The sequence below is a fragment of the Crassostrea angulata genome, chromosome 8 (assembly GCF_025612915.1).
Source record: "Crassostrea angulata isolate pt1a10 chromosome 8, ASM2561291v2, whole genome shotgun sequence".
Classification (NCBI taxonomy): domain Eukaryota; kingdom Metazoa; phylum Mollusca; class Bivalvia; order Ostreida; family Ostreidae; genus Magallana; species Magallana angulata.
The window spans coordinates 26,531,579-26,544,884 of NC_069118.1; the positions used below are offsets into that span (position 1 = coordinate 26,531,579).

A 13,306-nucleotide genomic window follows, 5' to 3' on the forward strand; every position below is an offset into this window, starting at 1 on the left:
AACTGTTGACATGCCAAAGTGTGCAACACTGAATGTCAATCAGAAGAGTCATGTCTCTAGCTCGTGTAGCTGCTTGTACAAAAACAACACCACCAACCCCCTCTCCCACCTGTCAGGACCCAGGTATATACCCTGTGTATTGTGTGTGTTCAAGCGGAAACTGATTTCCTGCAAGTGTTTGGTTGTATATTATACACCTTTGTTTGTTATAAACAATGGGTTTGTGTTGCCTGATGTCAAATTTTGGTAGATCGCGTACATTATATTGACACTTGAGAGAAAAAAAAAATAAAGTTCATAAGGAGGGAGATTTTTATAATCACCAAACCCACCCCATTGATTTTAAAATTGTAAAATAATATTTTAAAAAGCTGACTAACTTCAGACTTTATTTTTTCAAATGTTATATATTCAAGCTGTTATTTGATCTCTATTTCCCAAAGTTTTATGGGTACAATTCTATGAAAAAACGTTCAAAGCCCCTCTACAGATTACAGTTACTTTATGCCTTTTTATGTTGCATTATTATGCATTCTACACTTTCATTATTTTATTAACGTGTGAATTGTAGGTCTTAGCAGAGGCATGTAGCGAGTACATCATCCGTCACCAGCGAGAGAATTTGAACACGCCTTCTCCTGAACCTGATTCTGATGATGACACTCACGAGGAAAACACCGAAGCCTTAACAGTAGGGGAGAAGAAAGATGCCTCTATGCAGACTGACATAATGGTAAATACCAATTTCATTTAAAATGAAAAAATGACAATGACAATAAAAGTTATTTGTGGGAGCATAATTGTGAAATATAAAATGCCTGTGTACATATCAGCACATGTCATAGAGTAAGTTTCCATTTTAGAAAGTTCTTGTGAAGAGGACCCAGACAGATGAGATTGTTATGAAACCTATTCAGAGGTCTATTGGTACCATTACAGACTTTTGTGAAAAGCCAACCCTGAAGTCATCAGCAACTTTGACAGATGATGTGGCCCAGAAGTCCGTGGAGACCATGACTGATGCTGCAGGAGTAAACATCAGATGCCACGATGAAGACCAAGAAGACTCAGACTCGGACGACAGTACAGAAGATGAGGATGAAGATTGGCTTCCACCAGTTGATGAGTCCGATGATGTGATGACTGTGAAGATACAATTGGTAAACTGTAAGTATAACAGACATACTGGTTTCATGTGTCAAGCTATGATCTAAATTCTGTTTATAAGAAAACTGTTTCTTTAACTTGAAATTTTTCTAAATGGTTCAATTCTATTTCTGGTTGATGAATAGTGGTTGACGAATACTTCCAGTCAGACCCCAGATAATTTTAAAGGTAGTTTGTCAAATTATTAATTATATTTTTCAAGGATATCACAGACCACCAAGAGGACGTAGTCCACCGGAAGAGAAAGTACATTGTGTATGAAAGCTGCCTAAAGGACCTGCTGTCCTCATGTAGGAGTTGCCATGAACAGTGTAGAGTGATTATTAAGAGCAGACTGGGAACATTTGTGCGCATGTTGTCATCTTGTGAAGCTTGTGGAATGGAGTACAGTTGGGGTAGCCAGCCATTGACTTCAAGACTTCCTGCAGGGAACTTAGAAGTAGCAGGCAGCATTTTGTTTACAGGAGCTAGTGCATCAAAAGCTCTTCAACTTTTCAGCAACATGAACATAATGTGTATAAGTGAAAGGACATTCAGGAACATTCAGTGTTCGTATCTCATCCCAGCTGTACGGAATGTGTGGATGGAATATCAGACGGCAGCTCTTCAACTGTGTGAGAGTAGGGATGTTAAAGTAGGCGGTGATGCCAGATGTTGCAGTCCTGGACATTCAGCAAAATACGGCAGCATGTAGTTGCTTTATTGAATTCATCATTGATATATCTTATCTCTGTTACAGGTATTTTCAAGAAACTTCAGCTGCTATCAAAGAAGAAAGGGTGCGAGCAGATTAAGGACTGATGTCACTCCATTTCGAACCATTTGTACTGGGCTGCAGCCACAAGTGATGATGATGGCGATCTGGTGGAGGAGAAATGGCTTTCCATTTTGAATCATGTGTGTGATGTCAATGAGGGTCATGGTGATAGATTCCAGGCTTGTGAACATCCCCCATTAGCTGAAAGATCCTGGATCACCAAAGGTAAAATTTTGTGGTGACACCTTTAGTTTACTAATTAGATTGTTCCATTGTGACAACAAAAAAAAAATATTGAAACATATTTGCAAGTGTTTTAAACTATTAACCTATATAAATAGACAAATTTACTTATCAAGATCAGATTTTCATCACATTAGTTATTGATATTTAAAATATCAACACATTTAATACAAAAATGGAAATTTTTATGTGTAGGTTCTAAAGCTGACAAAGAATTACAGCTTATCGTAGGAAACAAGAGACTTGTGAAGGATGTCAGGAAACTATCACAGCACAGCAGACATCACAGCTAGAGGCTTACCACAAGACTGTGTGCCACTTTGCACCTAAGTTTCACCACTTCTTCTACGATGCCATGAATGCAAGGTAAATTTCTTCCATCTATATTCTTATAAAAAATTACAAAGCTGCTCTTAGTCATTGTAAGTTGAACCATTACACATTATCTCATTAGTCTCATATTTTATTCTTTACTCTATTATCCAGAAGAAAAGTGTTTCTGTATCCTCAATCTAACTAATATTATTCTTAGAGTACTTCTTGCTGCTATTCATCAAAATGAAAACACCGAAAGAAGGCAGGCAATTACAAAGGGTGGTGATCTACGTTGGAAGGTGGCTTATCCAAAGGCAAAGAAGGGGGGCCACACCCTAAAAGCTGTGATGGATACCTGCTCATATGGTAATTAATGTTGTATTGAATTATAGTAATAGTTGTTTTATTATTAAAAAAAAGTCATTCATAAAAAAAAATCCATGTAATTCTCACAAATACACTGAAAAGGTAATCTTTGACAAAAAGATGAAATAAGTTTTGCATAATAAATATTTTCTGTAATTTATTCATGTTTTTTTTAGAGTATGTCGACAGATTGATGGAGGAAATCTTTGAATTAAGGAGAAGATACCCTTCATATGAAGTTGCACAAGAGACCTTCCGTCAGGAATGCCCACCACCTATGGCTGCTATTGGGAATCGAGTGGACAAAAGTGAAGCAGTGAGGAAATACCGGACACGTTTCAACCGCTAACATCAGAGACAGTGAAAACATTGATGAGTGATACTTGAGTGATGTAAATATTTGTAGTTCTGTAAATATTGATCCTGTTTGCAAACTTATATATATGTCATATATGTCTTTAAATGCCATCTGGTTTAATAAGATGCAGTACCAGGTATTTTTTTAAAATGTCTATATATGTATACATGTATATATATATATCAATATTATGTGTTTACATGTATAAAACAATACAACAAGGTTGGTGTTTTTCATGTTTATCAAAATTAGCAACTGTTGCATATAAGACATTTTGAATGTCCTGATATACTTAGACTTTTATGCACAAGCATGTTGTAGTCAATAGTTAATATTGTTCAGAACAAAATAATTCCTTTAAGACATGTCACATTTCTTCTTTCTTGGTCTTTTACGATGAATTCTTCCTCAGTAGTCTCTAGGATACTTAAATTCTGTAAACCCGTCAGATGGAAATCTGGTGCGAATGGCACTCATAAAACATGAGGGAATGACTTTCCTGGTCTTTTTCCCCTGGCGATGCCACAACCATCTGGTGTATCTGCGATAAGCGATGTACCGGTAGAGTCTGAAAAAATACAATGACATTGAATAAGTTTTAAGTACAGATTCTTGTTGTAAAATCATTATAGAACATTTTTCTTCGAAATATTACTTATCATTTACCAATTACCGTAATTATACCGAGATATCTTGTATACTGACAATCAGTAAATATCAAACTTACTCATGGACTGGTTCTTCATCTCCGATAGGCCCATTGTAATCTAGATACTCGTAGAAGGACAGCTCAAGGACGTGGTGGTTTAAGCAGTTGACTTGAAAGGCTTCATGCATTGTGATGCAGGTTATCCTGGCTTCATCCAGTTTTGGCTGGAAAACTGCAAAGCTCTGACAGCATCTTCTCTCTGTTGCAGTGGGCATAGCAACGCAGTTATTACAGGTGCACCTGAAAATAAAAATTAAGAAAACAGTAAAATGGTTGAGACACAATATTACACAAAATGTTATAATTTTTTAAACAAATGTGCAATGTTCTTCTTTAAACAATTTGTATGACTTGGTTTGACTTTGCGTTACAACAGTTCAGTAATTATTTTTTCTGACCAATTTTGCAAGTAATTCCAAACTAAAACAATTGACAATATTCAAAACACATACAAACATTAAAGGCGGCATGTAATAATTTTATTTCTTTGTAGCCACTTCCAACTGCTCATTTCTCCGCCCGTTTTTTTTTTTACCAAATATAATTAGTCCATAATTACACAATCAGCGTATTTATCTTACGCACATGGTTGGTATTATTAAAGTAATTAACTAGCTTGAGCATGTAAACTATCAGTTTTATTACTGTCAAAACAAGTACAACCATGGACTTATTAAATAGATCTTTGATTGTACTTTGAAATTAAATTCAACTTTCAATTGGGGACTTTTGGGAAATATGGGACAAAAATGGGATTAAGAATAGCTCCTTTACATTGATTCGTTTAACCAATTTATTTTTTGGTTGTTTTAGAGAATGAAAGGTTTTTTTTTTAAATGATTAAAATTCTAAAGTTTCATTGCCGAATAAATAAGAAACAATGCATACCATTCATCAGTCGCAACAGCGTTGATGTCAGAATCTCGCTCAGAGTCGCTCTTACTTGAAGATTCTAACGATGAAAGGGGTTGTTCTGGTCGTCGATGTGGCTCAAACTGGTAAGGTTGAACTATAAATTGGATTTCGTCGGGGTTCAAGGCGATTCCAGCCATGATTAAGATAAAATTAACGCTGTTTCGCCTTCGTTCACGATTCTCTAGTTTAGTTTATGATAAATATGACGTCACAGGTTAAACGACCATTCAGATCGCTCCAAATCAGACACACCTCCTCGTTCTATTTTTGGATACCTTTCGAGTTTTTACAGGTAATTCATAAAGCGTGTAGTCGAGATACCGCGCTGGAAACTTGTAAACCCTTTATTTAAGGTACAAACTACTATTTTTCAGCAAAAAATCTAAGTTCAATTTTTATTGCCGGTGACCTTTAAGATAGTGACGTTTTAGCGATTTTCAGAGGGTCGACTTGTCCAGGGACCTCCTTCTAAACGGTAAAAGATATTGAGTTCAAACTTTCAGGGATTGTAGGCAGTAGATTGTAGATGTACCATTTGGCATTCATATTTGTCATGCTCAAAAGGCGTTAAAGCTCGCCTGTTCGAGAAAATTGAGATTAAAAAAAGTCATAATTTTTCATGGTTTTTCTTGTTTACCTCTCTTCTGAAAAATATTTTGTTAACAAATGTAATGTAAAAAAAGTTAATATTTACAATACCTTCCATTTGATATCAAGAAAAAGGGGCTGGTTTCTCAAATTAGGGGACAAAAGGGCCCTAAAGTCTTTCATCTGTAGCCCTTTACTAGGGATACTTTGTTAAATGTTATAGAAGCAAATATGTTTATCTTACAGTTATGATTCCAAGCAATGTAACGATTTTATCATGTGTTATATGATTAGGGGTTTTTAGGGGCCAAAAGTCCAAAATTTTGATCACCCATATCTCAGAAAGGAAAACTATTTTGAAATGCAGTACAGAAAATAAGGTTGTTCAAAATGGTGTTCTTAACAATATGCAACCTTCAAAATTTCGTTAAACAGCCCCTATAAGGAGATAAGGGATCGGCCCCTAAAACGTTCTTTCCCATATACCTCAAGAAAATTACAGAATTTCTAAACATTTGGCAGTAAAATGTGTTCAAAATTTGTGTAGAATTAAATGTCCTTTCATTTAATATTAAGAAAAAGGGGCTGGTCCCTTAAATAAGAGGATCAAAGTGCTCTAAAGTCTTTCATATGTAGCTCTTTACAGAGAGATATTTTGTGAAATGTCATCAAAGCAAATATATTTATCTTAGAGTTATGTATCCATGCAATGTAATTATTTCATCATGTTTTACGTAATTATGGGTTTTTAGGGGCCAAAAGTCCAAAGTTTTGATCACCCACATCTCAGAAAGGAAAAATATTTTGAAATGCAGTACTGAAGACACGATGTTCAAAATGGTGTTTTTAACAATAAGCAACCTTCAAAATTTAGTTAAATGGCTCCAGAAAGGAGATAAGGGATCGGCCCCTAAAACCTTCTTTTTTATATACCCCCAGAACGGTAACAAATTTCTAAACACTTGTTGAACAAAATGTGTTCAAAATTTTATGACCTTTCATTTGATATCAAGAAAAAGGGGCTGACCCCTTAAGTTCGGGGACCAAAGGGCTCTAAAGTTTTTTATCTATAGCCCTTTTACTGAGAGCCATTTTGTGAAAGGTTATTAAAACTAAATTAGGTATAATACGTTTATGTATCTTAACAATATAACGATTTTCTCTTGTGTTAACTAATTAGGGTTTTTAGGGACCAGAGGTAAAGAAGTTTAATCTTTTCTTTCTTAATTGAAAGAAATGCAAGTATTTAAAAAGCAATGTAAAAGAACTAATAAAAAGCGATACAAAAAAGCATTAGTACATCACCCCTTTTCCATATCATGTTTTGTTCTCTAAAGTCAAAGTCGATGATGTCATATTTCCTTCCAAAAATCGGACGGAAGACCTCCTCGTTGCTTGCAACGAGATCGTGTCTAGTTATTATTATTAAAGTCTTCCGTTTTCCAACGGAAGACCTTATTGTTTTCGTTCGGTTTCTTTTTCCCTATTATTATTTTTTTTTTCTTACAAAATTTGTGCAGGCGATTTCTCGGAAATGGCTGAACCGATTTTCGTGAAACTTTCAGATCTAATAGATATTATTCCGAACTTAAGGTATCTCACTCCTCATGTTTTGATTTCAATGCGCAGATGATCATTATATTTGAAATGAATATGATTTTATTTATTTGATAATCACAGATAGATTATTATTTCATAATTACACAACATTCATAAAGAAAATCCATTTGAATTCAAGAAACAAACAAGTTTTTGGGGAACTTTTTTTTCGTGCGGAAGGTTTTTTAGACGAAAATGACAGAAACAAGCAATTTTATGAATTTTCATTATACTTTTCTTTTTATTATACTTTATTCATTATTCACATTTTTAACATTTGATAGGTTGGTAAGATATTTTATAGGTTCTGTGTGACATGTACAAAATCAAATCTTGAGAATGTGATAGCCGTTTAGCATAAAATCATGCAAAAATATAGAACATATCTGAAAATTTTTAAGCCAAATTTTGCAATAATTTTACCTTTGAAGCCCTATATCTAAAATTTGATATCACTGACCCCCATGTTATATTATGTCAAAATGATACTGAATACATATCTAGGCAAACTGGATTAATCTTATAAAATTCTTGATATTCAAAAAGTTTTTATTTCAAATCGAATTGTAACAATTATAGAAATTGTCTATTTTAAGTGCAAAAAGGTCACAAAAATTTTTATGCAGCTTCGTACAATTTTTTTGCATAATCCCTCTATTCAGTGTGACCATTGTGCATAATTAAAAACAATATTTGAAGAAATAAGTTTGCTTAATCAAAAATACTGACAAAAAATCCTAATCAGGATGAAATTGCATTTTAGGTGCGAAAAGGTCAAATTAAATAGGCCATAACTCAGAGGGATGGATACTGACCCCCCATTATCTTTGTATTTTTTAAGTATGTTTTGTCTACAGATTTCAATGATATACTTCTCAAGAAAATCTTGATACAACAACATTGAGGACTGGGTTACCTTAATATACATTTTTTTGTTTTGATGACGTCATTTCCGTTCTTGAGAAAATGACGTTTAGCGATTTTCAGAGGGTCGGCTTGTCCAGGGATCTCCTCCTAAACGGTAAAAGATATTGAGTTCAAACTTTCAGGGATTGTAGACAAGAGATTGTAGATGTGCAATTTGGCATTCATATTTGTCATGCTCAAAAGGCGTTAAAGCTCGCCCGGTCCTAAAAATTGAGACTAAAAAAACGTTGTAATTTTTCATGGTTTTCTTACTTTATCTCTTTTCTAAAAAATATTTTGTTAACACATGTAATGCAAAAAAAGTTGATATTTACAAGACCTTTTATTTGATATCAGGAAAGGGGCTGGCCCCTAAAATTAAGGAACCAAAGGGCTCTAAATTTTGTTAAACGGCCCCTATAAGGAGATAAGGGATCGGCCCCTAAAACCTTCTATCTCATATATCTCGAATGTCTCCAGAATGGTAACAAATTTCTAAACACTTGTTGAACAAAATTTGTTTGGAATTAAATGACCTTTCATATGATATCAAGAAAAAGGGGCTGGCCCCTAAAATTAGGGAACCAAAGGGCTCTAAATTCTTTAATCTGTAGCCCTTTACTGAGAGATATTTTGTGAAATGTTATAGAAGCAAATATGTTTATCTCACAGTTATGTATCCAAGCAATGTAACTATTTTGTCGTGTATAACGTAATTAAGGGTTTTTAGGGGCCAAAAGTCCAAAATTTTGATCACCCATATCTCAGAAAGGAAAAATATTTTGTAATGCAATACAGAAGAAAAGTTGTTCAAATTAATGTTCTTAACAATATACAACCTTCAAAATTTTGTTAAACAGCCCCTATAAGGAGATAAGGGATCGGCCCCTAAAACCTTCTATCTCATATATCTCCAGAATGGTAACGAATTTTTAAACACTTGTTGACAAAATGTTTTCAGAATTAAATGTTCTTTCATCTGATTCCAAGAAAAAGGGGCTGGCCCCTTAAATTAGGGGATCAAAGGGCTCTAAAAATTTTATCTATAGCCCTTTAATGAGAGCCATTTTGTGAAAAGTTATTAATGCTAGATTAGGTATAATACTTTTCTATATCCTAAAAATATAATGATTTTCTCTTGCGTTACCCAATTAGGGTTTTTAGGGACGAGATGTTAACAAAATTAATTTTTTCAATCTTGATTGGAAGAAATGCAAGCATTTAAAAAAGCAATGTAATAGAACTTATGACATGCGATGCAATGAAGCGTAAGTACTTCACTCCTTTTTTCATATCATGTTTTGTTGTCGAAAATCAAAGTCGATGATGTCATATATTCTTCTAAAAATCGGACGGAAGACCTCCTCGTTGCTCGCAACGAGATCGTGTCTAGTTATTAGTATTATTATTATTATTATTAAGGTCTTCCGTTTTCCAACGGAAGACCTTATTGTTTTCGATCGGTTTCTTTTCCCTATTATTATCATTTTTTTCCTTACAAAAAATTGTGCAGGCGATTTCTCGGATATGGCTGAACCGATTTTTGTGAAACTTTCAGATCTAGTAGATATTTTCCCGAACTGAATATAATTTTTATTTGTGACGTCATTTTGTGACGTCATTTCCATTCTTGAGAGATTGACGTTTTAGCAATTATCAGAGGGTCGCCTTGTCCATGGATCTCCTCCTAAACGGTAAAAGATATTGAGTTCAAACTTTCATAGATTGTAGACAAGAGATTGTAGATGTGCAATTCGGCATTCATATTTGTCATGCCCAAAAGGCGTTAAAGCTCACCCGGTCCCGAAAATTGAGACTTCTTTTCCGAAAAATATTTTGTTTACACATGTAATGCAAAAAAAAGTTTATATTTACAAGATTTTTCATTTGATATCAGGAAAGGGGCTGGCACCTCAAATCAGGGGACCAAAGGGCTTTAAAGTATTTCATCTGTAGCCCTTTACTGAGGGATATTTTGTGAATGGTTATAGAAGCAAATATGTTTATCTCACAGTTATGTATCCAAGCAATGTAACTATTTTGTCGTGTATAACGTAATTAAGGGTTTTTAGGGGCCAAAAGTCCAAAATTTTGATCACCCATATCTCAGAAAGGAAAAATATTTTGTAATGCAATACAGAAGAAAAGTTGTTCAAATTAATGTTCTTAACAATATACAACCTTCAAAATTTTGTTAAACAGCCCCTATAAGGAGATAAGGGATCGGCCCCTAAAACCTTCTATCTCATATATCTCCAGAATGGTAACGAATTTTTAAACACTTGTTGACAAAATGTTTTCAGAATTAAATGTTCTTTCATCTGATTCCAAGAAAAAGGGGCTGGCCCCTTAAATTAGGGGATCAAAGGGCTCTAAAAATTTTATCTATAGCCCTTTAATGAGAGCCATTTTGTGAAAAGTTATTAATGCTAGATTAGGTATAATACTTTTCTATATCCTAAAAATATAATGATTTTCTCTTGCGTTACCCAATTAGGGTTTTTAGGGACGAGATGTTAACAAAATTAATTTTTTCAATCTTGATTGGAAGAAATGCAAGCATTTAAAAAAGCAATGTAATAGAACTTATGACATGCGATGCAATGAAGCGTAAGTACTTCACTCCTTTTTTCATATCATGTTTTGTTGTCGAAAATCAAAGTCGATGATGTCATATATTCTTCTAAAAATCGGACGGAAGACCTCCTCGTTGCTCGCAACGAGATCGTGTCTAGTTATTAGTATTATTATTATTATTATTAAGGTCTTCCGTTTTCCAACGGAAGACCTTATTGTTTTCGTTCGGTTTCTTTTCCCTATTATTATCATTTTTTTCCTTACAAAAAATTGTGCAGGCGATTTCTCGGATATGGCTGAACCGATTTTTGTGAAACTTTCAGATCTAGTAGATATTTTCCCGAACTGTAATGTATTGATTTTATCATGTGTTACGTAATTAGGGGTTTTTAGGGGCCAAAAATCCAGAATTTTGATCACCAATATCTCAGAAAGGAATTTTCTTTTGAAATGCAGTATAGAAGAAAATATGCTCAGAATGATGTATTAAATCATATGTAATTTTCAAAATTATGTTAAACGGCCCTTATAAGGAGTTAAGGGATCGGCACCTAAAATGTTCTTTCCCATATATCTCAAGAACAGTAACAAATTTCTAAACAATTGTTGAACAAAGTGTGTTGAGATTTAAATGACCTTTTATTTGATATCAAGAAAAAGGGACTGGCCCCGCAAATGAGGGAACTAAAGGGCTCTAAAATCTTTCATCTGTAGCTCTTTGCTGAGGTAAATTAAATGAAAGACTATAGAAGCAAATATGTTTATCTTACAGTTATGCATCCAAGTAATGTATTGATTTAATCATGTGTTACATAATAAGATGTTTTTAGGGGGCCAAAAGTCCAGAATTTTGATCACCAATATCTCAGAAAGGAAAAATATTTTGAAATGCAGTACAGAAGAAAAGATGCTCAGAATGATGTACTAAATATTATGCAATTTTCAAAATTTCGTTAAACGGCCCCCATAAGGAGTTAAGGGATCAGCCCCTAAAACTTTCCTTCCCATATATCTCAAGAACGGTAACGAATTTCTAAATAGTTGTTGAACAAAATGTGTTGAGATTTAAATGACCTTTTTTTGGATATCAAGAAAAAGGGACTGGCCCCGCAAATGAGGGAATTAAAGGGCTTTAAAATCTTTCATCTGTAGCTCTTTGCTGAGGTAAATTAAATGAAAGACTATAGAAGCAAATATTTTTATCTTACAGTTATGTATCCAAGTAATGTATTGATTTAATCATGTGTTACATTGTACATAATAAGATGTTTTTAGGGGGCCAAAAGTCCAGAATTTTGATCACCAATATCTCAGAAAGGAAAAATATTTTGAAATGCAGTACAGAAGAAAAGATGCTCAGAATGATGTACTAAATATTATGCAATTTTCAAAATTTCGTTAAACGGCCCCCATAAGGAGTTAAGGGATCAGCTCCTATAAATTTCTTTCCCATATATCTCAAGAACGGTAACGAATTTCTAAACAGTTGTTGAACAAAATGTGTTGAGATTTAAATGACCTTTTATTTGATATCAAGAAAAAGGGACTGGCCCCGCAAATGAGGGAACTAAAGGGCTCTAAAATCTTTCATCTGTAGCTCTTTGCTGAGGTAAATTAAATGAAAGACTATAGAAGCAAATATTTTTATCTTACAGTTATGCATCCAAGTAATGTATTGATTTAATCATGTGTTAAGTAATAAGGATTTTTAGGGTTAAGAGTCCATAAACTATGACCACCTATATCTCAAAAAGGAAAATATTTTAAAATGAAGTATAGAAGAAAAAATGCTTAAAATGACGTACTTTACAAAATGCAACCTTCAAACTTTGGTTCAGCGGCTCCAAAAAGAAGATATGGGACTGGCCCCTTAAATTTTTTTTTCTCAGATATTATAAGAACGGTGATGGATTACTAAACACTGTTAAATAAAGCTCTTATCCCTGAAACAAAATAGCATCTGGCCCTTAGAAGGTAGACTTTGTTTTTCTACTCAAAATCATTTTTAGCTGTTAAAAAGCATAATCAAGATTTAACATATATCTCAAATTCTAAAATCAGATTGAAGACCTCCTCGTTGCTCACAACGAGATTGTGTCTAGTTATTATTATTATTATTATATTTTTTTTATTATAATTAGAACTTTTCACCTTTCAGGTGAAAAACCTTTTGATTTCTCTATGTTTTTATTCTTTTTTTTCTATTTAGCTCGGCGTGACTTTTTTGTTTTTTGTTATCAGAGGTATCTAAACAGTTTAAACTTTATGTAATTTGTCATTAAAAGTTATGGTACAAAATCACCCTGTGTCAAAGGTGGTAGGGAAAAACTGTTTGATGGATGTAGACATCAGACATTTTCAACTATAACCCCATGGTTCCTGCCTTTAAATAATTACAGAGTTATTGCCCTTATTGTACTAAAAGCTTGTTAGCGCTGCTCCCCTGAAACTATAGGCGATAGAGACTTGGAATTTTTACCAATGTCTTCACTTAGAGAATTCTTCAATTTATACATACCGAAAGGATCTGCCCTTCACTTTTAGTAGTTATTGCACCTGAAAGTGTTTACATTTCAATAAAATCTCTTCTTACTTTTTTTATTATTTGTCATAGAAACTTCGGACTACTTGGGATTGAAGCGTCTACTTTGGCCGATCAAAATGACAAAAAAGTCAAAGGTCAATGTAATTTGAAAGTTTGTGCATTCATGAGTCTTCATATCTATTTTGTTTACGGTGATATAGAGAACTTTTATGCAGGGTGAAGTAGGACTTCTTAAGACCAAATGTAGCCCTTCAGCTTCCA

The 13,306-nt window shown here is 33.8% G+C and overlaps 2 protein-coding genes and 1 pseudogene across 4 annotated transcripts in view; 1 reads left to right on the plus strand and 2 right to left on the minus strand.

Annotated features, from left to right (window-relative positions):
• Positions 1–13,306, minus strand: part of LOC128159955 (beta-1,4-galactosyltransferase 4-like) — a 92,842-nt gene that overhangs the window by 11,762 nt on the left and 67,774 nt on the right. Inside the window, exon 7 of one of the 3 annotated variants that reach the window (XM_052823197.1) lies at positions 1,013–1,143. The exons of the other annotated variants lie outside the window; for them this stretch is intronic. Coding sequence (XP_052679157.1) covers positions 1,068–1,143 — 76 coding nt within the window. The 3' untranslated portion in view covers positions 1,013–1,067. Of the gene's footprint in view, positions 1–1,012; positions 1,144–13,306 lie in introns of those variants that run through there. 3 annotated transcript variants of the gene reach the window in all.
• LOC128159958 (uncharacterized) lies at positions 1,398–3,221 on the plus strand (annotated as a pseudogene).
• Positions 3,615–4,967, minus strand: LOC128159960 (P2X purinoceptor 7-like). Its single transcript, XM_052823199.1, has 3 exons — positions 4,804–4,967; positions 3,934–4,155; positions 3,615–3,774 (listed from the first exon to the last, which is right to left on the minus strand). Exons 1-3 carry the CDS (start codon positions 4,965–4,967, stop codon positions 3,615–3,617), a joined length of 546 nt encoding a protein of 181 aa, XP_052679159.1.